Raw genomic sequence first — 25041 nt, 5'->3', positions numbered from 1 at the left:
ATCCATTGCTCAGTTCTACCAAATAAGATGCTCAAGGCATGACAAGCAGCCTTCACGCTAGGAAGAAAACCATCTTCTATTTTAGCAATCTCTGTCTCTTCCTCCTCCTATATTGTGGGGTGTGTGTGTGTGTGTGTGTGTGTGTGTGTGTGTGTGTGTGTACATGTGTGGAGGCCAGAGTAAAATGTCATGTGTTTTCATTGTCTCTTTCTCTCTCTCTGCCTTATTGCCTCAACGCACGGTCTCAATGAGCTGGAAGCTGGCTGCTTTCAGTAGGATGGGAGCTCATAGGATCCGTCTGTTTTCAGTTCACAATGCTAAGGTTATAAACACATATACACTCATATTCAGGTTCTTTTTGATGAATTTGAACTCATATCCTAAGGCTGGGAAAGCAAACGTTTCTACCCACCCAGTCATCTCCCCAGCCTACATATCTTGGCTTTCTTGACTTTCTTCAGGAAATTCATAGAATGTAAAATTTTGCAACTTCATGAAAAACTTATGTTTTGAAAGTATAGATTTGGGGGAATAGAATAGAATAAAATACACTCACAAAATTTTTAACTGTTGAGTAATATGCTTGTGCATTTAGAAATATATGTGTATATATATATTTATGAGAGAAATAGTGCTAGCTTTTAGAAATTTTATAATCATTTGGTCTTAATTATATGCATTGCCAGAAGAAAATGCGCAGGCCCTGTAGTTTCATAAACAGTCACCGTCAGTCCCTGATTACTTCCAGAACACGAACTAGTGCCAAAATCAAGACGGATGCTCATGATACACATACCGGTTTCACCCAGTCAAGGAGTAAGTGAGGGCAGAATCCAGAAGGGAATTCCTCCCCTAGGGAAGGCCAGGGGCACACTTGAGTATTCACACACAGGCACATTCTTCCTGCCTCCCCTTCCAAGCCAAACAGAAACACAAAGACAAACAGATTCGGAATTCCAGATTTGGAACAAGCCAATCCTTGAAGTTCTTACCAATTGGAAAACAACTAAAAACGGTGCTTACCAACAGTGGTGACAACTGAAGTTACTGATTGGGTTACAGGGGGGTTGATTTTCTGGTTTGAATGAAATGAACACTGCCCCTTACTGAACACCACTGGGCGCAGCAGTATAGCACTGTTCCAACTGTCTTTATTGCCTGCTACATAGCCTTTCTGGGCAGCCTGCTATTAGACCTCCTTATGGCAGGGCAGGACACACGGATTGTCTCAATTTGTAAACTAATGTTCTTGATACAGCTTGACTGCTTTCTTCAGAGAGAAAGGGTAGGGCTGCTTGTCATATGCTCGAATTCAATGTCTTGTATTGACATTCCTATCTTTGGAAGAAGGGATGGGAGAATTGAGCAAGCATGGGGCCAATTGGGCTATTAACATTTTTGCAATAATAATCATGAACTCTGTGTGTGTGTGTGTGTGTGTGTGTGTGTGTGTGTGTGTGTGCTCGCGCGCGCATGTATGTGTATGCACATGTGTGTGCTGATACAAGTGACCTGTAAATCCTCGGAGAGCAGTGAGTGACCTGCGCTATTACTCTCTGCCTTGTTCCCCTGAAGCAGAATCTCTCACTGGACCCTGAGCTAGGCTGGCAGCCAGCAGGCCTCTCTCCCCCTCCCACCCAGCACTGACCTTCGCGGCCATAAAACCAATCCTAGTCTACAACTGTAATTACTGATCATTAAAAGTCCCAAGCATGCTAGAAACTGTACACAAGATGTAGTGTGTGTTCATTTGAATACTATTCTCAAATCTTTCTCACATAGATATATGTGGTGTGTGTGTGTGTGTGTGTGTGTGTGTGTGTGTGTGTGTGTGTGTAGGGCACAAGTATGTGCAGTAAGACTTAATGACACCCTACTATATTTTGAAAAATGTCAAACCAGTATTGTCCGAGTGAAGTTGGCAGAGCACATCTGAATGGGGACTTGAGTTCAGAACACCCCTGTTCAGATTTCTACTGATTGGCTTGACACTCAAGGGGCCATGTGACTTGTGTGAACTTCTACTTCCTAGGAGTGTTTGTAGAGCTGTGTGTATTCATTTGTACTTCTAAGTTGGGACAAGATTCTTACAAAATACTGGGTGTCTCTTAAAATAGGAATGGAATCTGGTTGTCATGGGGCAGAGCCAAAACTACTTTGTCACAGGTGTGTTCGGCGATAGAGGATTTTGAAAAACTGTATTCTACTAGGCTGAAGGCAGACTGTCCAGGTTGAAAATGTGACTCTTCTACTTTTCAGCTGTGTACAAGTGAGAAAATGTCTTAATCTTAGCTTCCTCACATATAAAATTAGACACAAATGTGTGGATGTAAAACTCAAATGGCGTAGGACTGGACAGATGGCTCAGTGACCAAGAGAACTCACTGAACGAGTGGGAAGACCTGAGTTCAAGTTTCCAGCACCCACTTAAAACCTGGCAGTGTCTACTCATACACAGGCAGCCCAAGGGCTATAGGGATAAAGACAGAAGGATTGCCAGGGGTTGCTGGCTGCCGGCTTAGCTCTAGAAAGACCTTGTCTCAAAGCAGTAGGTTATACAATGACAGAACAAGGCATCCATTGTCCTTGTCTAGTCTGTGAGCATGCACACCTACGTATATGCAGGTGCACATAACACAAGTCAGTTAAATTGTATGACACAAATTGAGATCACATGAAATTAAATCGCGGTTACATAGAAAAATTAAGGAATGGTAACTCTCCTCTTTTAAAACTATGGATCCACTTTTTCCTTTGCAATGCTCGGGCACATTCTTTTCTTTGGCTTGAATAAACAAACTTTCTGGTTCCCTCATTTAACTTATAGGGACATGTTTGCTTCCTTCCCCTCGAATAGGAAGATGAGTCAAGTTGCAGCTACTGTGAGCTCCCTAGGTAGCAAGCTCTCAGCAGAAATTTCCTCTATAACCTGTGGGTCGCTATCCCCTGTGATGATACAATCCACCTGTCACTGCCAGCCCTGGGTGGGGAGATGAGGGGTTAAGGACTTCTTTCAGGATGCCTGTGCTTTGCTGGGTGGCAGAGAAAGGGAAAATTCACCTATTTTCCAGTTCCTTAGTCATTTAAATACGTAATTACATCCCAGTTAGACCTGAACATCTATGGAAATCGAGATGAACGAACTTCTAAATTGTGTCAGTGAACAGTAGACGAAACACAGGAATGACATGCTCTGATTAATACAGAGGAGTAGAAGAGAGTAAGGAAGAAGTGAGAGTAAAGATAACTCGAATACTGACACAGGATAGTGGGGAAAAGTCCAGACCATGGGAGGGGAGATTGAGATGCGGAAGTATAGAGACTTGATTATAAAAATAATGTGTTTATTTTTCTCTTACATTTATAATAGCCATATCCCATTTCTTAGTTGCTCTGTATATACTAAGTGTTGCCACTGGCACATACATATAAATAGGAATCACAGATATTTTCATTTAAAAAGTAAATCAGGGACGTGTTTAAGTTTCTGTTTGGTCCTCCCTGGAAGCCAAGGGCTGACCAGAGGATCTTGTGTACATTAATTGAGTGAAAACATGTCAGAGAAGAAACAGCTGTGACAGTTGGGAATCCTAAAATCCAATGATCTCGCCTAATCCTGTTAGCCACGACTGCATAGCAACACAGCCTGCCAAACACATAGGCCAGGCAGCACAGGATGGAGGAGGGAAGTGCAGACTCTTCTGAGGAACACAAATCTCACAAGCAATAAAAACCAGAGAAAACATGGGCCGAGGGCCAAGACTATCTTTGTCTTGTTCAGGCTCCTAATATACGGTGATTTTATCATGAAGCCATTTCAGACAATTACACTCAATGAAATAAAATGGCCCATCTGTTTTAATGAGGGCTGGGGAGAGAGGGAGTAGGAGGAAGGAAGGGGAGCAGGGAGGGAGGGGATAAAGGGATAGGGAAACAGGCAGAAAGACGGAGAGGCATAGGGCAGCAAGAGAGAGAGACACACAGAGAGGGCAATGTAAGCAAATAAGTAAGCTAGAACAACCTCCACATAAGGGGAACTAAAGTGACACTTGACCAAAGGGAATAGAGTATCTTCAGTAAACTTTAAGGACCTTGAGACCCTTGATTTGAAGCTGATTTGAACTGCATTCAAGTCTTGTGGTGAAAGTTTATGTTCACTTCTCACAGTGCCAAGCACGCATCCAAGGCAAATGTGACATTCTTACTGCGGCACGATGCTCATAAACCCATTATAATACATTAGAAATTAGAATAATGCAATTCTTGTAAACATAGCCTATAGTTTAAATGGAGTTGAATTAATTCAATTGAACATGTTCTGGAGTTTGAATCAAGCCAAAAGGAATAGAGAGGTAACAGGCCTCCGTTTATGAGCTGTGTCTCCCCATCTCCCCTGGCAGCTCCCTGTCTCTGAGCCTTGCTCTGTCTAGGAGTAAAATAGGTATTTAAGTTGCTACTCCAAAGTCTGACCCTCAGCGATTTGGTTCTATAACCACATCAAGACACACTTGTCCCCCACCCAGGTGCCTCTATAATACTGTGTCTCTAAGGATTTGACTTTGGGGGGGGGAAGGATTTAGTGAAATTATAAAACGTTTTTAAGTACTTTTGGGAAAGTTTTAGATCCACAGAAAAGTTAGGAACACAATCACATTAATAGAAATGGGTAATCAAGATGTAAGAATTAGCCAGTAAGAAGCTAGAGCAAATGGGCCAGGCAGTGTTTAAATGAATACAATTTGTGTGTTGTTATTTTGGGGCATAAGATAGCCAGGCGGCCGGAGCCGGGCTGTGGGAAGAGGCCCACAGCTCTTACTATAGATGTGTCCTACTCAGAGTCCCTACGAGCAACGCCTACATAACTAGTTCAACAGCCATCAACTATAAACAGATCCATTAGAAATTCAGTAAGACTTGATTGTTTTTAGTTCTTATATCCTTTTGTCCACTTCAGATCCACTGAAGGATCCCGCATTGAACTTGGTCAGGTCTTCTTATTTCAGTCTCTGACCCTCCTTTTATCTTTTATTTACTGTGACAACCTTGGCACTTTTGAAGAGTATTGACCAGACATTTGAAGAGGACTGAGCTTAGCTTTGTCAGATGTTCACCTAGAATTAGACTGAGGCCATCTCTTTGACAAGCATAGCACCCAGTGGGGCTGTGCTATTCTGGGTGCACTCTGTCAAGGGAGCGTGATGCCATTGTCTTCTTGGACCTCTTTCGCTTGCATAAGGGGTTGTCATCCAGGTTCTCCTTCTAGAAAGTTGCTTGTTTTCTGTCACAGTGAGTATATTTAGGAAAATACTATTAGACTATGGAAATATCTTGTTTCCTTCTCCTATGTTTCTTCACTAATCTCAGCATCCATAAATAAGTCCTGCCTGCAGAGTTATTACTGACAAACTAAGCTGTATTTAAATTTATTCTGTAATTCTAATATAGAAATATATATAACCATTTATTTATATGCATTGATTTATCTAATATTCACTAATAGATAGTTATTATTTTGTCATATTTCATTCCTATGCCCATTTATGTTGCTGAATTTGTTCCACCTTGAGTGACAAGGGGAACTTTCTCATGGGTTTCACTGACTTTTTAAAATTGTTCATCTTTCTATGAATATTTCCATACCCTGAAATACCTCATGATATTCTAGGATAGTCTCTGTGTGTGCATGTGTGTGTGTGTGTGTGTGTGGTTTTTCTTTGCAGACCTTGTACCCAACCATTCTTTAAGAAGCCACCATTCTTTCCTTTTTTTCCTTAAAGAGTGTTATTTGTCAATCAAGATCTGGACACCAAGTGTTCCCATGGCCACTAGAATGCCAAAGACAAAACTTACAATGTGCTGAATTTGGGCTACCTCAACCCACATCATCTGCCTATTGTAATCCCGTCCCACAAACTCTATCCACCCCAAACTATCTATACTATTTAAAATCAACAAATTATATGTTTTAACACATAGCTTAACTTGGTGAGTCAGAATTTCTTCACTTCAATTGTGAATAACAGATACTCAGGCTCAGCTAATGTCTAGAACAGCCACTAATTTTCTTTACTATTAAAAATGATAGAAGAATATTGATCATGTGACATGAAGAGATCATGTTTTTAGGAGGGCAGTTATTCATTTATTCAACAAATAAATAATAAGTATCTTCTAAGTACCTAGCACCATTCTAAATAAAGAGGATACAGCATTGAATTAAATAGTGATTCACCTCTTTGGGCCTGAGTTCTAAGCCCGGAGGTAACAATGCTGCAATAGGACCTTGACAAGTGACCGTACTCTGGAACCCCAGTTCATTATGAAAACAGGTATATTACCTAATAGTACTTTCCTTAAAAGTAGAACCTTTGAGGTTAAGCTAGGTAATATGCACAAAGCACCTAGTACATTTGTTATTATTAGTCACAAGTGGAATAGTAACACTCTGTGGACATAATATATGCCCTTAAGGATCACTGTAATCACAGAGACAAAGCTTCCAATAGTTGCCTTTGATACAAGGCAGAATAGGAGAAAACTTTTAAGAAAGTTAAATGTGGGTGAATTGGGAGGAGGGCAACTTGGGCGAAAGCTCAGTCATAAGAACTTGCTTTATAAGCAAAAGAAGCTGAATTTGATTTTCTACATCCTGATCAAAAAGACCTAGTGGCAAATGTCTGTGATCCCAGCCGTGGGGATGGGGGAAAAAGCAGGTACCTGGAGCTGTATGTCAGTCAGACTATCCTGATTAACCAGTCCAATACCAATGAGAGAGAAGACAAGGTGAACAGCTGCTGAAGGATTACCACTGAGGTTGTGTATACACCTGTGCACACATCCACAAACATACACACAGAGACATACACACACAACACCCACAGTGTTACTAAGATAATCAAATACTTTCTGTGGGAGAATTAAGTTAACAAGGAACAAGGTTCTAAGATATAGGATATATCTGCATATATATATATATATATATATATATATATATATGCAGTTATATGAAGAAGTAACCCAGAAGAATCCAGCACAGCAGGAGTAAATACTCAGAGATGACATGTCAAGAGTTCTTACCGTGATAACAATAAAGATGACTTCCTGGTGTAGACAGATTGGAACAGTGAATGGAAGAGGACACAGATGAGACTCCAGCAGAGGGTCATATGTCTTCAATATGTTATGAACATCATCTGAAAAAAATCATTTCTTACTTTCAAGAAGCCTTCATTGTATCAGAGAACAGAGGACTGTGAATTAATTGTTTGAGGAGTGCTTGAGTGAGGATGAAAGACTCACGCATTTCTAGGTCTAAAAGGCACAGATATTTTTTAAAAAGGAACTTGGCATAAATAGTGAATATTAATGGTTTCTGTTTTACATAAAACACTGTCTAATTTGTCACTATTAGTGCATGAGAAAATAACTTAGATACACACCCTCTTGTGTGTAAGAAAGAAACTCAATAAAAACAAAAGGGAAAACTATCTTCTTTTTACTTTTAAAGCAATTTTGCCCAGTCTGATAGGAACAGAAATAGAGAAAAGGGAAGTTAAGATAAGATAGATATGTAAAAGCTGTGAAGAATATGTTAAATAATTGATACTGCCTTCGGAATGTAATGAGAGGTATAGTGTGTTTAATACTTGAAAATAACCGCAGTCTTTGCATAAACAGAGTAAGATGTTTATTTATCTACTTTCTACCTCTTCAACCTTCAAATATGCTCTTACATTTGCAAGTGTGTTCGCAAATGTTTAGCTACTGCTATCGGGGGCAAAAGAAAAGCCCGTATTTATAACATGTGCCTATTTCCGCATTGTAAAGTTATCTACAGTGACTGATTCTGACTTTCAGTTATGCTCAGGTGATGAGAGTTTTACAATTGCCTGAGGCACAGCTGAGATGAACCCAGCATAGCATTCTTCTCCAGTCCAGACACTTATAAATATTTTAACTCCCTACTTTTTGTGATATATTGACAAGACTCTCCATCCTTCAGAAGACAGTATAGGAACCAATGTGCATAACCCTTAACAGATATCACAGTTTTATTCTTATTACGGCATGCATATATCAAAGTTGGGGTAATGACTCACTTTAAAAGATTTTTGCCCTGCAAGTGTGAGTACCTGAGTTTGATCCCAGATCCCATGTGAAAAACAAAAATAAAACCAACCAACCAAACAGGCATAGTGGTACAGTATGGTACCTGCACAGTGGTAGGCACACAATTCCAGCTCTGAGTAGGCAGAGGTAGGATGATTCCTGGGATATACTGACAGGACACCTTAGCCATTCTCAAAAATCAAGGGGCATGGCTCCCAAGGAACAGGAGCTGTGGTCACCTTTCCCAACAGTGTCTCTGGTTTGCCCCTGAGGAGGGGGCCATGTTGAAATAGTGTGCCTTCCCGGTTTGCCCCTGAGGAGGGGGCCATGTTGAAATAGGGTGCTGTCCTGGTTTGCCCCTGAGGAGGAGGCCATGTTGAAATAATGTGCCCACCATCCAAAGCGATATCACTAGTCTTTAAATGATCTGTAACTTCTTCACATCTGACTCTGGGTCTAAGCTAAAACTTCCATAAGTACTTGGTAAACAATTCACTCCAAAGTCTATTCTATAATATATTTAAATTATATCCAACTTGAAAGTAGCAAAACTGTGGCATTTCCCACCCCAGATAAAAGGAGTCTGACTGTATGGCTACTGCATTTGTGCGCAAGGTGTCATCTCTCAGTCTAAATCTGAACTAATTTCCTTCTAAATATCCATAGTGTATACTGGCTTCTTTCTGAACGCCATGGTATCACTGAGTAAAATGCGATATTACTTACACTTGCTCTTGCTTGTAAAGACATAACTGGTAAAATCCTGATTCCTTGCCACAACTTATTTGAAGCCTGTTAGGGGCCAGAGTGGCATGTGGAAGAACTAGAATAAACCTGAACAGAGCAGTTTTTAGGATCTCTCTTTAATTCTTCCCTCTTATTGTCCATTCTTTCTATAAGTGATTTAAATTTTTAATATGAAAATGAATACTATTTTAGTGTCTTTCTTTTTCTTTCTTTCTTTCTTTCTTTCTTTCTTTCTTTCTTTCTTTCTTTCTTTCTTTCCAGCCCTTCTGTTTCAAAGTCTTGGCACACCCTGGCCAGAAAATTGCCCGTATTTTCTCTTTCCACGTAGAAACTCAGGTCACATGTCACTTCTTCACGAAGCCTTCCCTGACTGTTGAAACCTCCTAGAAACACACATCACAGATGGAAACTACATAAGTGTGTGATTATTTGATAAATGTCCTTCTTGAAACCATATGGTTTTGGTTACTTCGGAGTCTTGGTGCTCAAACCATTGGCTGATACAAAAAAAAACACCAGGTGAAAATTAACTGAATAAGTCTATGGTTGCCTGAATGAATGATATAAATACACAAATCAATATGCTAACCACCTCACAGGCACATGTCTTTGCCTATGAACCACTGTCCCTTTCTCTCTTTAACTCACCACTGGCTTCTAACTCTACTGAAACTTAGCGAGTTATTTTATCTCTGTGTAGAATGAGCTTGGGGTTCTAAGTAGAGATAAAGAGAATGAGCTTCAGTACTTCTCTCCTGGGGATTCCACTTAATGTGCCAGTTTGTTCTTGGCAGCTTTGGCCTTTATTCCTGGCTTTCTATCAGACAGACTCATTACCTGCTCAAGATGCTTCAGGGCTAGGTTAGATTTTTAACATCGATGACAAAATACAAAATAACTTAGAGTAGGATATAATTGTTTGACTCTCTTGGTCTTGGTCCATACGGTGAGAGAGATGGAAAAGCAGTCTCTACCGGAGTGGGCAGAAAGCAGAGCAGTGCGGTGACAGGTCAGTGTCCAAGAATGCTACTTGGGATTCCTCAGATCTAAAGCCCCGGGAATCTGCTTCCTCCAAGGATACCTCTCACGGTATCACTTCTTTTCAATTTCTGATCAAAATTGTAATCCTTCAATGGATCGAGTATTGATAGGATCAAAACCCCAGAGTCAGTCATCTCTGGAAATGACCTCATAAACACACACAAGTATGCTTTACTAATTAGCTAGCTACTTTTCTCTCTGACCAAGCTCAAGATCGAGATTATCCATCATACCAGGTAATGTAAAGAGTACCACAGCTGAAGCCAGGAGTCCATGTTCTCCCTTCTTCATCAGCATGGACCAGATTTACTGCCTTGGCATGTGTGAACCTCTGCTTATCTAACCATAGAAAAAGTTAACCAGACTAACCCTCACCATTCAAGCTTGTTCTGGAGGCAATCTGAAAACTCTAGAATTATCCTGACTGCTCAGTTAATTATCCCCATTTCTCAATGCTTCCCGTGGAGGTGGCAGGATGGTGTTCGGCTTCAAGGCTGAGGTCTGAGCTCTCCGCTTCAGCTTCAGTCCTGTGTCCTAAGATGATGACTCAAATAGTTAAAGTCTAAAGTTTCCTATAAGAGGATCCGTATGTGTGTGCGCGTGCGCACATACACGCTCATGCATATACATATGTAAAGACCAGAGTTTGATGCTGATGTCTTGTTCATTCTCACTTATTTTTTGAGACTTACTGATTCAGTTGGGCTAGGTGGTACACATCACTACCTTGGACTTTTACACTGGTGCTGGGTATCGGGTCCTCATCTTTGTGTGGCAAGCACGTTGCTGAGCTAATCCCTATCCCCGAAATGGTCCATTTAAAAAATAATCAGTAAAGTCCTCTTGAACCCTTTCTGTTTGCATTGTTAATGAGACATTTTTCCATATGCTATTCATCCTGTATAATTTGTCGATATCCCTGTGATGTTAGGGATCTTTGTCTAAAAGCCATTAGTCTTAAGCCATGTGAAGGAACAAGGGAAAGACCAGGATGTGGCCAAGCCTTGGAAGGCATGGTGAGGCAGGCAGGCCTCATCTGAAGATGCTCAGAGTCTCTCTTCTGCTTGTTTTCCTTTCCAGCCATGAAAGCCACAGAAATGCCATGTTTTACATCCCCCAAGCATGCGCTAAAGAAGGACCGAATAGTGTCATTGTCATCGATTTAGGAACGATTAGGAAAGCCAAGTGACACCTAGAAACTTTGATGCTACAGGTCCTGGCCTATGTGGCTCACTATCTCTGTTTTGCTTTTCTCATGTTGGGGATGGAAGCAAGGGGTGTATTCGTGCTAAGTAAGCACTGTACCACTTAGTACTCTATCAGCCTTGGCCTCAGTTTGGTGAGTTGTACACTGGCCTCTGCATGTCCAGAGACTAGAGGGACCTATGTCCTGCCCACTGATGGGCCTGGGAGGTCAGCACACCATGACTTGTAGCTGATGCAGAAGAATGAGGTGCCCGGGGCATGGAGCCGATGGTATAAATGTCGTGCCTGTCTCCTCTACTCCTCTTCAGTCTGGAATTTGTAATTTTACAAACCACAGATGGGTTGGGCCAAGGAAAAGTACAAAAAGTAACAAAACCCCATTTGTTTCCTCCCAATCTTATGGACAAGAAATCCAAAAGCAAGATAGTAGTGGAGTTGATTCCTTCCACAGCCCTTGCCTTGGTTTGTGTTGAGCATAGAGTTGCCCAGATACGTTCATGGTCTACTATGTATATTGCTTGTTTCCTCTTATAACACCAGGCATATGGGACTAGAGCCTGCCACGGGATAGCACTTTAAATTAACTACCCACTCACTAATATAGACACACTCCAAGGTGCTTCCTAAGGAAGTGAGAATTTTGACATTATGAGATCTTTTTATTTTATGATTTTTAATTAAAAATACTTGTAGATATGTATATACTGTATTTCAATCTCCCCCATTACCCCTTCCTATCCCCAACTCCTTCTGAACCCCTTCTCCTTCCCCAACATGTCAATCTTTCTTTCATGTCTTTTCTAAAAGTATACACTTCAGTTTGTGATACTTAGAAAGCACATAAAACACCATAATGTTCTAATCATAGGAGCTTTCCCTCAGGCTGAATAGGGGTGTCTTGGAAGCTTGCGACTTTTCTGGGGACTGAAAACTCATTTCCTATAGGCTGAAAAAGGACCCTAGTCCTGTAGAAGCAAACTTTTCTCCAGGACTTTCGGCAGCTGCCTGGACACAGCGCGTGCACACACTGTGCATCAGTGTGACCCGTGACAAGGACATAGTGTGATGATTTGTCGGGTGACAATGAGAGCAGAAAGTGGGGGATGAGTGGTTCTTGCAACCACAGGATGTTAATAGCATGTAGAAAACTATTTTCATAAGGCACACTCTTTGTTTGATATTCTGCTCTGATTTTTTGTGGGATTTTTTTTAAAGGGAAAATAAACCCTTGGTAAATTACAATGCCGCAACCTAATACCACGTTCAAGCTCATAAATGTTTTTCTTCAGAGTTCATTTGGAAGCATTTCAGACAGATTGTTAGCATTATTGTTTTCTGGGATAAAATCATGCGTTTTTTCCTCAAACATTTCTTCCTCAACTCATAACCTTCCTCTCAGTAATATTTCGCATGTTGTGATAAAATAGCAAGAAAAGCAGCCTCTGTCTATTTTTAGATTAACACACTTGCCAAACTTAAGGAGACTCTAACGTTGGCTTCCCACAAACATGATCTGTTTTTCTGCTCCACAACCACCAGTTTCTCTGTTTCTAGACTTACACACTCCCATCTTTAACCTTAGCATTCTGTAACAGGTGTCCAGTGCTGGGATCTCTCTTAGTGTTCTCACTGTGTAGAGGAACAGATCATGATGGGTCCCCAGATTTTACTTAACTGCTTTGGTGTTATTTGCATTCTTTAGGAAGAGGCCTGGCAGAAATGGACCCTGGGAAAGTGGTGAGCAGGGTCTGGAAGAGACTCTATGATGTAGGGGAAACAACAGTCCCAAAATATGGATAAGAGTCAATAGGTTGAGTCACAGAAGTTGACCAATGTCCATGTACAGATTGGAAAGCTAAGAAAACACACACATACACACAAACATTCACACACTCTCTTTCTTTCTCTTTTTCCCTCTCTCTCATACACGCACACACACACACACACACACACACACACACCTCTGCATGAGAAAGACAGCAATACAAAGTAGGAAAGGCTTGGATTAGACATGAGAACCTAGAATAACATTCATCTAAGCCCAACAAATTTTACTATGCACTTTGCCTTCTCATTTTAGGAGCCTCAAAGGCTCCATTAGAGATGTGTTAGGGAATGGAGACTTGTCCTAGGTCATGCAGCAGTCAGTAGTAAAGTGAAGCAGGATTTGGAACTTTTAATTCTTCACCTTTCATCCAGCAAACTTCCACTTGACAACACTGCTTTAAAACAGGGCTTCAGGGGGCTGGAGAGATGGCTCAGTGGTCAAGAACACTGACTGCACTTCCAGAGGACCTGGGTTCAATTTCTAGCACACACATGGCCGCTCACAACTGTCTGTGACTCCATCCAGGAGACCCATGGCAAAGCAGAAATGTACATTAAAACAAAATAAAGCAGGGCTTCAAAGGTTTTAGAATGTAAATGAGAAATTCTCTACACATATAACCATCTATATACACCTATGTGTTGTGATTTCCCACACTTGCAAACTGCTCTGGAGTCTCTTAGCCAGACAGACAATGCAACTCTGGGCTGTGTGACATTAACTGGGCATGGTGATACACACCTCTCATCCCAGCACTTGGGAGTTGGAGGTGAGATCTGGAATTCAAGGTCATCCTTGGCTGTGTGTCAAGTTCAAGGCTAGCTTGGGCTGTGTGAGAACCTATCTCAAAAACAAAGGACAGCAATAACAAAAAACTGCCTTGCAAAAAAATTCCATCATTTACCCTCTCATAAACCAGGCATATGAACTCATAGCCCTCCACTACCTCCCCAATGCCAATCTTTCATCCTTCTGATTTAAAAAGCTAAAAATAGTATCTCTTTGTTGCCTTCATTTGCAATACTTTTGTGACTAGGGAAGTTAAATATCTTCCTGTGTGTTTGTTGGCAATAAATGTTTTATATGAATTCTCCCCTTGTAATTTTTTTATGAATGTGTTCATGGTTTTGTCCATCTGTATGTGTTTGCTACAGATTAGGTATAAACAATTACCACTAACATTTAGCTTTTACTAGGTGACACACACTCTGGTAAACTTAAAAAAATGCTAACCTTTGATCAGGTGACAACATGGTAGCAATAGTTTCCTGCTTATTCCGTTCTTTCAAACATGTTTGGGCGTATTTGCTAAAATTATAATTTGGGAATGCCTGCATGATTTCTTCACTTTCTCAATATTTAAGGTGCCCCTTCTTCAGCTGTGTTAACCTTTTTCTACAACTACTATCTTTCCATATATGTTATATTTGGGGATTCATTTTTTTATTTATTGTATAGAGGATGTGTGTGCCCACTCAAGCCCGGTGTGGGACATCAAGAATCCTGTCACTGCTCTCTGTCTTATTACTTTGGGACAGGGTATCCCACTAAACCAGAAGCTTGCCATTTCAGCTAGTCTAGGTGCTTATTTTGCCCCCAAATGCTGGAGGTAATGGAAAAGACAGTCATGACTGGCTTTGGATGTGGGTGCTGGGTTATGAAGCAGGTCCATGCTCTTACCCACTGGACTCCCTCTTTTCAGATTTCTTTGGATGTTCTTATGGACCCTTCATTGTCCCAAAGTATACTAAATTAAGAAGTCCTGTGTGTGAGTTCCTGCACACAGAGTACACACACACACACACACATACACACACACACATACACACACACACAGACACACACACACACATACACACACACACACACACACACACACACACACCTGGCAGCCAGAGATAGGTGTTTCTTCTGTCACTCTCCACCTTAGTTTTACAATAGAGTCTCTCACTGGCCCTGGAGTACAGATGTCCAGCTATCCTACCTGATCAACAACCCTCAGAAACAACCTTCCCAGCGTCTGAACTTGGATTCTCTTGCTCACACAACGCAAACACTTTGTCCACTTAACAAACTCCCAGGCCCTAGTAAATTTTTTTGAGTTCCAAAATAAAAAAAAAGAACTGTCTGATGACCTTTGTTGTAGCTGACTTCAGATGTGTGTATTCCTCAGGATGATGGGACAAGGAGAAGGTTCCAGAATGGAGATTACTGGTCAGAAAGACTGCCTGATCTTCAGAGTATAGGTGTATGGATGACAGAGACTTACCAAGGAAATGACCCTTGATAAAAGTTTAGCACAACACTGTCACCTCTCTTTGTCCCTCCTGTGTGGCCCTTCTTCTGAGAAGTCTCCCCTCCTCCTCGCTGCATACTCCCCACCTGCCCCAAACCTCCAGCACAGGCTCCCCTTCCTTGTGTGTGAAGAAAGCCTGCAGTCCAAGCAGCCCTTCGGAAAGTGGAGTGCTTCCCTTCCTCCTTATTTTAAAAGAATATTTTGGGGAGACTACAAAGATAGGCACAGCATAGCTCTGATGACTTCACATTTTAGGGTTATTTTGGTTCTTGACAACTGATCCTGCATTTCTGCTAAGTCCCCCTTTTGTTTCTTTAAAGTCCTCTGTCCTCCATCCAGAGGAAAATAAACCCAGCTCCTAAGGCCAGAGAAGCCGTGACAAAGCCTTGAAGCATTTGGAGAACATTTTCTGATTGAGTGGAAAGAACTGATTTCAGTTGCCAGCTATTTCTTCCAGAAAAACAAAACAAAACGAAAACAGCTAATGTGCATATATGGAGAAGGGCGACATTTTCCCCCCGCTTGTTTTCAGACTTGCCTTTGAGACATTTACCAATGGGAGAAAGTAAGCACGAGCTCATAGTATAAGACCTGTTGTCTAGAAGTGAGGGAATGAGGAGAAAGTTTATACGGTTACGGATCTACAGATCAGTAGCAAAATTACTTTCTCTCCAGATTATCGTTTCAATGCCTAGACAAAGGGGCCAGTGAGATGGTTCAGTGGGGAAGGGTGCTTGCAATCAAGCTTGATGATAAGAGTTAGACTCCTAAGAATAACGTGATGGAAAGGTAAAACGGACTCACACTAATCAGGACTGTGTAGGAGTGCTTAAAAAGTATTGTTTCTGGATGTGCATACATATTTGTGCATGCAAATATATATATATATGTATACACACACAAACACATATTTCTGTGCACATAAAGGATATGTAGATAGGTAGGTGGATGCAAACATAGATGTAATACAGAGAGAGAAACAGAGAGAAAAAGGGAGAACCTACATGCTGTTTATCAAAATCAGTCCCATCCTTTAGAAAGACAGATTAGTTAGAAATGAAATCAGCAAATCCTCCTCCTCCCTTAGAAAAGTCTGCCCAACTGGAAATCCTGAGCATGAACACCTCTGGCCTTTGCCAGCAGGCATGATACCAAGGTGGGGTCTCAAAAGACAAGCATGCTTTTGTGGTAAATAACTGTTTCCTTGGCTTCCGAACAACTGTGGCTATATCCTTAAGAAGAAAATTGGGGCCTATTTTGTCCATTAGTTTTCTTTTTCCAGAGTTAAAAAATTCACTTCCTGAAGCAGAGCACTTACAGTGCCTAAAGGGACGATCCTCTTCCTTGTCACTGCTAGGAGCTTGTCTCTGGGTTTCTTAGCTCTGATGACAATCTAACTGTGACCGAACCTCCATGTCACTCTCTAGACTTGGGGGAATGTGTGTACACTTTGTCCAGTATAGCCAAGGGCACATGCGAAATCACAGCAGAACTCCATTCTGGTTTCCAACAACCTGCCTGTGTAAGGGGCGCAGTTCTTCATGTTGCACATCCTTAGAAGACAATAGTAGTTGCACTTACTCTTATTTAGCAGGAAGCTGTGGGCCTTGATTGTGTGGTGGCTCTGTGCCTAAGGCCACGAAAGCAAAAATTTATTTCCTTTCTCATTTATTTTAACACATACTATGGGAGGAAGTCGTTATGCTAACTCACAGCTTCCTGCCCTGTAAGGGTGTGTCATCTCATGTTCTTTCCCTTTTTATCACATTAATTATCCCTCATCTCTCTGTCGTGTGTGTGTGTGTGTGTGTGTGTGTGTGTGTGTGTTTGTGTGTGTCATAATGATATGTCCATGTGGATGTGTGTGGTGCATGTGAGTGTATGGGTGGTCACGCTCATACATGACCATGAGAAGGCCAGAGAAGGACACTGGATGTCCTTCCCCTGGTGCTGCCCAACTAATGGCCTTCTCACAGTTCATAGTTTCTGCTAAGCTGGCAGGTCACTGAGCTGTTGGGATCCACCTGTCTCTGTTCCCCCAGTGCTGGGGTTACAGGTATGTAGAGTAATGGCTGATGTCTTACATGGATGCTGAGGATTCAAGCATTCATTCAGGTCCTCATGCTTGTGGAGTAAGGAATCTTAGCCATTGAAACCTTTCAAATAAAATTTCAAAATTCATCTTTCCTTAGTAGACGGTCCAATATTCATAGATGAATATTTTACTGTACTTAGTGCCAAGAACAAAGCCCGCTATCCCTCTTGAATGGGTTTGTGTGACAGAACTGTTCATCTGCTGCCATGGTAACAGATGCAGATGCAAGTGAGGCTGCCCAGGTTGTACCCATCTCAGGTGAGGTAGAGCCTGTGAGTACCACAAAGAGGATTTCATGTTCTGGTAACAGTAAAAAAAATGCATTAATAGTCGGAGAGGCTGAAATTGTAATATAAATCATTGAGATGATTTTTAAATCTGGAAGACTTAGGAACCTAGATATCCTGTGTCAGTGATTAGGGCAGAAGCTGGCTAAGCTGCAGCCCCGTTTCCAGTGGTTTCTTTAATTCCAGAGTTCTTGTCAGATGGCTTGTGTTTGACTTTCTCAAACAATAGCATGTTCAGTGCCTCAGAGTCAAATCCTGAGTCTCTTATTCCAGAGGCTATATTTAAAAAACAGAAAAGGTTTTCCTGAGGTTTTGGTCTCAGAATGACACCCAGAATGTGCTACTTGGCAGCAATGATCCTTGCTTCCTAGGGTTGTCCTTGGAAAGGGAGAAATCAGACAGCACATACAGCGAGTCAGGCTTATAGTCAGCACTCAGTGTGTACTTTTCCCTTTGCCTTCTCTTGGGTCGTCTGCCTTGACATATGGGGAAATGACGCCATGGTGAGTTCGCAAGCACATCTGAGACGGAAGGTATTTGGAAGCCACTCATTCAGGTGCCAGTTTGTCATCTGAAGCCCCACACTCTTCCAAACCGTCTTAACTGAGTGGGAATTCTTCCTCTGCTTTCATGGTTCTCACTGTAGCCGGCACCAAGGACAGTCCATGCACCGCTTCAGATTTCGAGCTTAGCGCAGACAAGGCTGAGCCGCCCTGGCTAGAAAAGCCTCGGAACAGAAGTCTTTACGTTCTGCTTGTTTTCTTTTCCGGTTGTGAAATCTTTGCATGTGCACACTGAGAGATCTTCGAGATGGGACCCAAACACAAACACAAAATGTGTTTACATTTTTTACATACTTTATATGTATGGTGGTAATTTTATAAAATTTCTTTAATAATTTTGTGCATCAAACAAGGTTTCCTGGTGTGGAATTTTCCACTTATTGCATCATGTTGATGCCCAAAAAGTTTCAGGTTGGGAGGACACTTCTGATCTGGGGTTTTCAGATTAGGAATGCCCAATTACTTTTAAAAAATTATGCATGTATTTTGATTTTCTCTTTCTTTTAAGATTTACTTGTAGGAGCATTTGGAAAGGGGAAAGTGGCTGTCTACAGGTATGTGGTTGCTGGTATGCAAATATTCTTCTGCTTTTAAATGCATTTTCCTATTTTGGTAGTTTTGCCTTAAAGACTCCAAAGACCCATTCCCCTGTTTATCCTGAAGAATGTTTCTATGTCTTTTAAAAATTCTGGGTGTATTTTTCCCTCTGTTTTCCACCTTTCTCTCATTTATGCATAGTTTTATTTTCAGGCTTTATAAGCAAACCTCTAGCTCCTATTAATGTAACTGCCATGGAATCAACTATTAAACTCTTGGAATGAGAAAACAGCCCATGTTTTAGATGGACCTGAACTTGGGCTGTCTGTACTTTGGGGATCATGCAGGACAGAACTGTGGCAGGGAGAAGTGGCTATTTACATTCACATCCAAGTGTGGACAGGAAGGTGGGACTAGACCATGCCAGGAATCATCCCTCCCAGAAGCAAGCCCTCTGCAGCATTAGTGCAACAGACTTGGGTTCAGAACCTGACCCTTCCAGACTGTTCTGTAATTCTAGGGAAAACCATAGCAATGGTTCTCAGCCTTCCTAATGCTGTGGTCCTTTGATACCATTCTTCATGGTGACCCCAACCATAAAATTATTTTCGTTGCTACTTCATAACTCATTTTGTTAGCGTTATGAATCATTTGGAGACAGAGGTTTACCCAGGGGGTCATGACCCACAGGTTGAGAATCACCATCTTATCACCTTCTAAGCCTCTGGTTTGCATCTATAAAGTGGACTATTCATACTTACTTTGTCAGCTACTTCTGTTTAAAGGACTCGGTGAGAATCTGAATGCAAATTATACTGAGTAGTAGCTGGTTAGGTGGTTGAGCTTTCTTAAAATGTTTAAAATGAATCCAAGGAACTAGATCAGGATTTCAAGACCAAGTCATAGGTGAGCACATGCACCAGACCTGTGTGTGCAAGTGTCCCAGCCACGTGATGCTAAGGTGGTTATAACTCCCAGACAGACCCTAAGGTTAGCTTTCCTCACACCAACATTTCTTCCTCAGCCCCAATACAAATGTGTCAGGGACTGTTTTGTTACAGCTCTTCTCACTTACGATACAGAGCATCAGCGAGCTGAAACTCCCCACACCTCTGAAGTATGAGGCCTGGCTTCCTAAGGCTGTAAATTTACACCACCAAGAACCTGATTTGTTGCCATACTCCAAATCCACCACAGCTCTGTGCCAAACTCATATTTTCCGTGAGCTACTCCCAGCCTATTGTTGGCACAAGGACATAAATGCACGCCGGTCCTTGGAGACAATCCTGTCACAGGAGCTCTGCCCAAGGACACCCCAATGCCCATGCCAGAATCTTCTTCTCCATCCTCCATCCCTGCCACACTTCTTCTACTCACCCCCCTTTCTTCTCAAAGGTGATTGCCACAGCAAATCTCTTGCATGCCTAATATCATTTCATTATCAAATCCTTACCCCCAGAACTGGAGATAATACAGTTTTGAAAATAATACCATACAGATAACATCCAGAGCCTTGTAAAATATCCCAGTGGCCCATGCTGTTATTGTGAAACTGCTTGAAGTATTTGTACAACATTTACCCCTAGACCTGACCCTCTGTCTGTCAGAAGAAACCTACTCAACATAGCATCGGAGTACACGTAACTCTGGAAACTTTGGCTCCCAGTTCGTGTCTCTTATAAAGAAACTTCAAAAGCTGCACCACTTTCCTATTTCATGATTTATTCTCTTTCCTTGTTGTCTTCTCTAGGGTGGCTCTAATGGCAATCACGTCTATTCCCCGCCTCAGATATGACTATGACTATTAGAGTCACCTGAGAATGTGTTTAAAATTCCAACCCAGACCTTTAGCCCAGAGGTTCTAATTCCATTGACCCATGATGTTGTCTGGGTGTTGTGTTTGTTTGAAAGTTCCCCGAGTAATTACATTGTGCAGACAGGACTGAGAACCCCTTGTCAGAGTGAAATACAGAATTGTTCTATAAACCCACTTTCATTTGTTCTTAAACTGCAAGGCTTGGCTAGAAAATTACCAATCAAGTTGAAAAATTATCAATGAGCCAAAAAAATTCAAAAGGCTCAACTCTGAGTAGAAATGTCTCGGGGTTGAAGAAGTGACCTAGTGGTTAACAGAGTTTGCTGTCCTTGCAGAAGACCCGAGTTTGGTTCCCATATCCCACATGGGAACAACAACCCATAGCTCCAGGACATCTGATGCCCTCTCTGGAATCCACAGTCACCAGCAAGTGTACATAGATATAAATAAAATTAAATAAATCTTTAAATAAAATATATATCTCCTCAAATATGGCCACAGGGTCCCATGAAAATCATGAAGCTATATAATAATCACACTGTATTATCACAGTATAGTGAGTCCACTCCATAAAGAAATTAGGTCAATGGATGTAATGTGTTTGTTGTACTGGCCCTCCAGCATCCTTTGTTAGAGCTCTCCGCTCTCAGGTGGTTTAGAGGGATAACTTGAACGGGGTGCCCACTTGTTCATGCCAAGAGCAGAATTCATTGTGCAAGGCGGGATATGTTGGCAATGACCTCTAGGAGGGTTCCTCTCATGAGGAAAAGATTCCCTCCACAATCCATGAGTTTCTCATGTCCCGGCTTTCTCCCTACAGAGCAAGGCCAGTTGTAACAGTGGATGCCCGGCTCCTGCTACACCCGATGATTATCAACCTTGAAAATAAAACCTGCCAGCTTCCAGAATTCCCAACACCTGTAGCCTGGTAAGTTAGCCCAGTGCTACACACTTTCTAACATGGGCTCCAGTCGCCTGGATCTGATTTATTTAAAAATGCGGATTTGTATGAGGAAAGTCCGGGGTAGAACCCTGGGGTCCTGCACTCTGCATATCTGGGAAAATCTTCCAGAGGATGTTGAGACCTCCGGACTGCGTAGACTGAGCAGCAAAGAGCCGGTCTTTGCAGACGAGCGCTGATGCGATGCTGAGCTCTGACTGTGGGCTCAGACAGAGGCCAGTGCTCTAACCTACGGGTCTAAGATTTAAAAAAAGACTAAAAACAGTTGGGAAATTCCCAGTTAAACAAACTTCTCGGCACACTAAATGTTAACCAAACCAAAAAACATACCAAAAGACTCTTACATTTGCAAAGATTGTGGATACAACTTTTGAAATCTATCATGTCTCTCTTTTTTAAATAAATAAACTAGTCTGGATTACTTAGTTTCATGTACTAAAAATAGCAGTTTTGTAACTTGGCATGGACAACTAGCCAGAAGGTCAATGCTATAAAAAAGGGGATTTTCGTACATTGACCTGTTCTTGTGACTGTGATATTGCAAGAATAAAAGGGACGGTAGGAAACACGGCGTATTCAGCTTTTGCCTGTCACACGAAATGACCATATAAAACTGGGTTGTAACACATCCCCCCAAAAAACACCAGTTTGTCTGTTAGTGTGGGGGCCCCAGACATCAGAAGATGTTGTGCTGGACCATGGTACCAGGACACTTCCTCTGGAAAATCAATGAAGGTCTTTAAGAGCCACCCTCATTTTCCAGGGTGACTGTTCGGTTCTTGAAAATACCAGAATAAAGACCAGCTGGTCTTGACCCTGAGAAGCTGTTTCCAGCACATCCTAGCATGTCGCTGATGGCCTTTTGACAGGAGTTCCTGTGGGAGTCCAGGCTATGGGGGATGGGTAGAGAGTTTTAGGTTCCTGAAGAATTCTTTGGGAAACATCCTGTCGTGAGGGGTTCCCTGTGTGGGAAGGCCTGTCCTCTCCTTTAACTGCCTTTGAAAGTGGTTGGGAAATGCCCTGAGCAAACTTTAAAATGGTTTAAACCATAAAATAGTATAATGAAAACCTGATCCTAGAGAATACGTGAAAGAAGCCAGCATTTCCCCGCTGCCTGGTGTGATTAAACGAACACTAGAGGAACTGTGAGCGCTATTTGGCTGTGAGCGTTAAGACTCTAATATTCTCCAAGGAGCCCTCTGCTCACACCTTCAAAACCATGGCTTTCCACACTGCATTCTGTCAAGCACAATGGCAACATTCTAGTATAGATGTGTTTATTTTGAAATAAATGATTTTTTTTCCTAAAGAGTTTTAGTTTTATGAATTTAAGAAAGAGGCTGAGATCTTTTTTCAAAACAATATAGGACTAATTCCTTTTGCTCAGGAAAAGAAAACATTTTTTTTTAATCTTTGAAAATTTTCCTACATGTATAGAATGTATCTTGATCGTATCCACCGCTCGCTCCGTTCCCAGTGCCCCCAGGACCCTCATCACACCTCCCTCACAATCCATGTACTTCTTTTAAAGTTATTTATTTAGCCCACCGAGCCCAATTAGTGCTGCTGATAAATGCGTGGGCATGAATGGTGTCTTCCGCTAGGGCCCTGGAAATCCAACAGGGCTCACACTGCTGAGGAAAAGTTACTGTCGTTCAGGCTGCCACCAACTGCGAATAGCCCCTCCGCTAAGCCCTCTCCTTTGGGCAGTCATTTCCTTGTTGGAGTCATGTTACTAAGATAAAATGTAATTTGTTCTATGGATAAATTATACAACTGTTGCTTAATTCTATTGTATCCTTTTCTGAAGATACTTATTTTTTTTCTCTGAGACAGGGTTTCTCTGTGTATTTCTGGCTGTCCCGGAACTTACTCTGTAGACCAGGCTGGCCTTGAACTCACAGAGGTTAGCCTGCCTCTGCTTCCCTGAGTGCTGGGATTAAAGGTGTGCGCCACCATCACCTGGCTGATACTTAATTTTCAAATGTAAAAGTTTTTGTGTGTTTCAGAATATTGAAAGACAAAGTTGGGGGTTGAGGGTATTTCTCAATGGTAGAGTGCCCGGGGTTCTGTCCTCAGAAGCCCAACCAACCAGACAGAAGACAGGAAGCAAACAGCTGACTCACGTAGAATGGTTCATGCAGTTCATCCAGAGTGCTTATAAAGCATCTTTGCTGTAACACTGTCCTGATTTGGCATGAACTTGCACTTCAGATAAACCCTTCTGCAAATTCCAGTCACAAATCATTCCTCACTTCCTTCCACGTGGATTTTTTTTTTTTTGGTTTTTCGAGACAGGGTTTCTCGGTGGCTTTGGAGCCTGTCCTGGAACTAGCTCTGTAGACCAGGCTGGTCTCGAACTCACAGAGATCCGCCTGCCTCTGCCTCCCGAGTGCTGGGATTAAAGGCGTGCGCCACCATCGCCCGGCCCACGTGGATTTTTGTGTTCTTCAGTCAGCTGCCTGGTTTTATAAAATAGCTGCTATTGGCATTGCTCAGTTAGAAAAAAAAGAAGTGAAATTCAACATAATAAATATTAAGAAATTGGTTACTAGTGAAAAAACTGTTTTTTTCTATTTTATAAACATAAAAAACTACTTCTCCAATCTGAATAAAAGAGGTTTTTCAGATATGAATGATATCATGTAAAATCTTATACTTTTTATCCTTAAAGTAGAGTTGACTCGGTAATAGTTGGGCCAATGAGATGGCTCAACTAGTAAAGGCCCTTGCCACACAAGCCTTGGGCCCCGAGTTCAATCCCCAGAACCTGAGCAAAGGTGGAAGGAAAACCGATTCTACAAAATAGTCTTCTGATCTCCACATAAGCTCCATGGTGTGTGTCCTCCCCAACAAACACACATCAAGTACTTCTGCGGACAATAATACATAGATAATTAGAAATAGTGATTGTTCGCTTTGTACTTACATTGTTATTTTGTACATGTGTGAAATGCTTATGTGATATGTATGTGTGCGCATATGCATGACCACAGGTGTGTGGAGGCTACAGGTGGATATTGGGTATCTTCCTTAATCAGTCTCCATCTTAGTTTTGAGACAGGGTCTGTCACTAAACCTTGCTCTCATCAATTAGGCTACCCTGGCTGGCCATAAACCCTAGAGAAGTGGTCCTCACCCTTCCTAACGCTGAGACCCCTTAATCCTCATGTTGCAATGGTCCAAATTATAAAATTATTTTTATTGCTACTTTATAACTATAATTTTGTTACTGCTGTGAATCGTAATATAAATATGTAATATGCAAAATATCTGATATGAGAGCCATTTGAAAGGGTCATTCAATCCCCAACGGGGTCTTGACCAACGAAGTCCCCTGTCTCTGTACTCTTCCCACCCTCAATCCCAGCCCTGATGACTGCCGTTGGGCCTGGGGGTTTCGTCTGGATGCCGGAGATCCAAGTCCAGGTCCCGGGGATCGTGCAGCAAGCACAGGACCATGAGCATCTCCTCCATCTGGCTTTGTATTTAAAATCAGATTTCAAAAAAAAAAAAAAAAAATCAGATTTCACATTTATCTCATTCCTCATCATA

At 41.8% G+C, this 25041-nt stretch overlaps 1 protein-coding gene across 1 annotated transcript in view; it reads left to right on the top strand.

Moving 5' to 3' along the window:
• Positions 1 to 25041, top strand: part of Itga8 (integrin subunit alpha 8) — a 178005-nt gene that overhangs the window by 70574 nt on the left and 82390 nt on the right. Inside the window, exons 14-15 of the mRNA XM_075970501.1 lie at positions 18681 to 18726; positions 21346 to 21453. Coding sequence (XP_075826616.1) covers positions 18681 to 18726; positions 21346 to 21453 — 154 coding nt within the window. The remainder of the gene's footprint in view (positions 1 to 18680; positions 18727 to 21345; positions 21454 to 25041) is intronic.

This window comes from Microtus pennsylvanicus, chromosome 4 (genome assembly GCF_037038515.1).
Source record: "Microtus pennsylvanicus isolate mMicPen1 chromosome 4, mMicPen1.hap1, whole genome shotgun sequence".
Classification (NCBI taxonomy): Eukaryota; Metazoa; Chordata; class Mammalia; order Rodentia; family Cricetidae; genus Microtus; species Microtus pennsylvanicus.
Note: the sequence above shows the minus strand (reverse complement) of the source record. Positions and strands in the feature narration are given on the sequence as shown.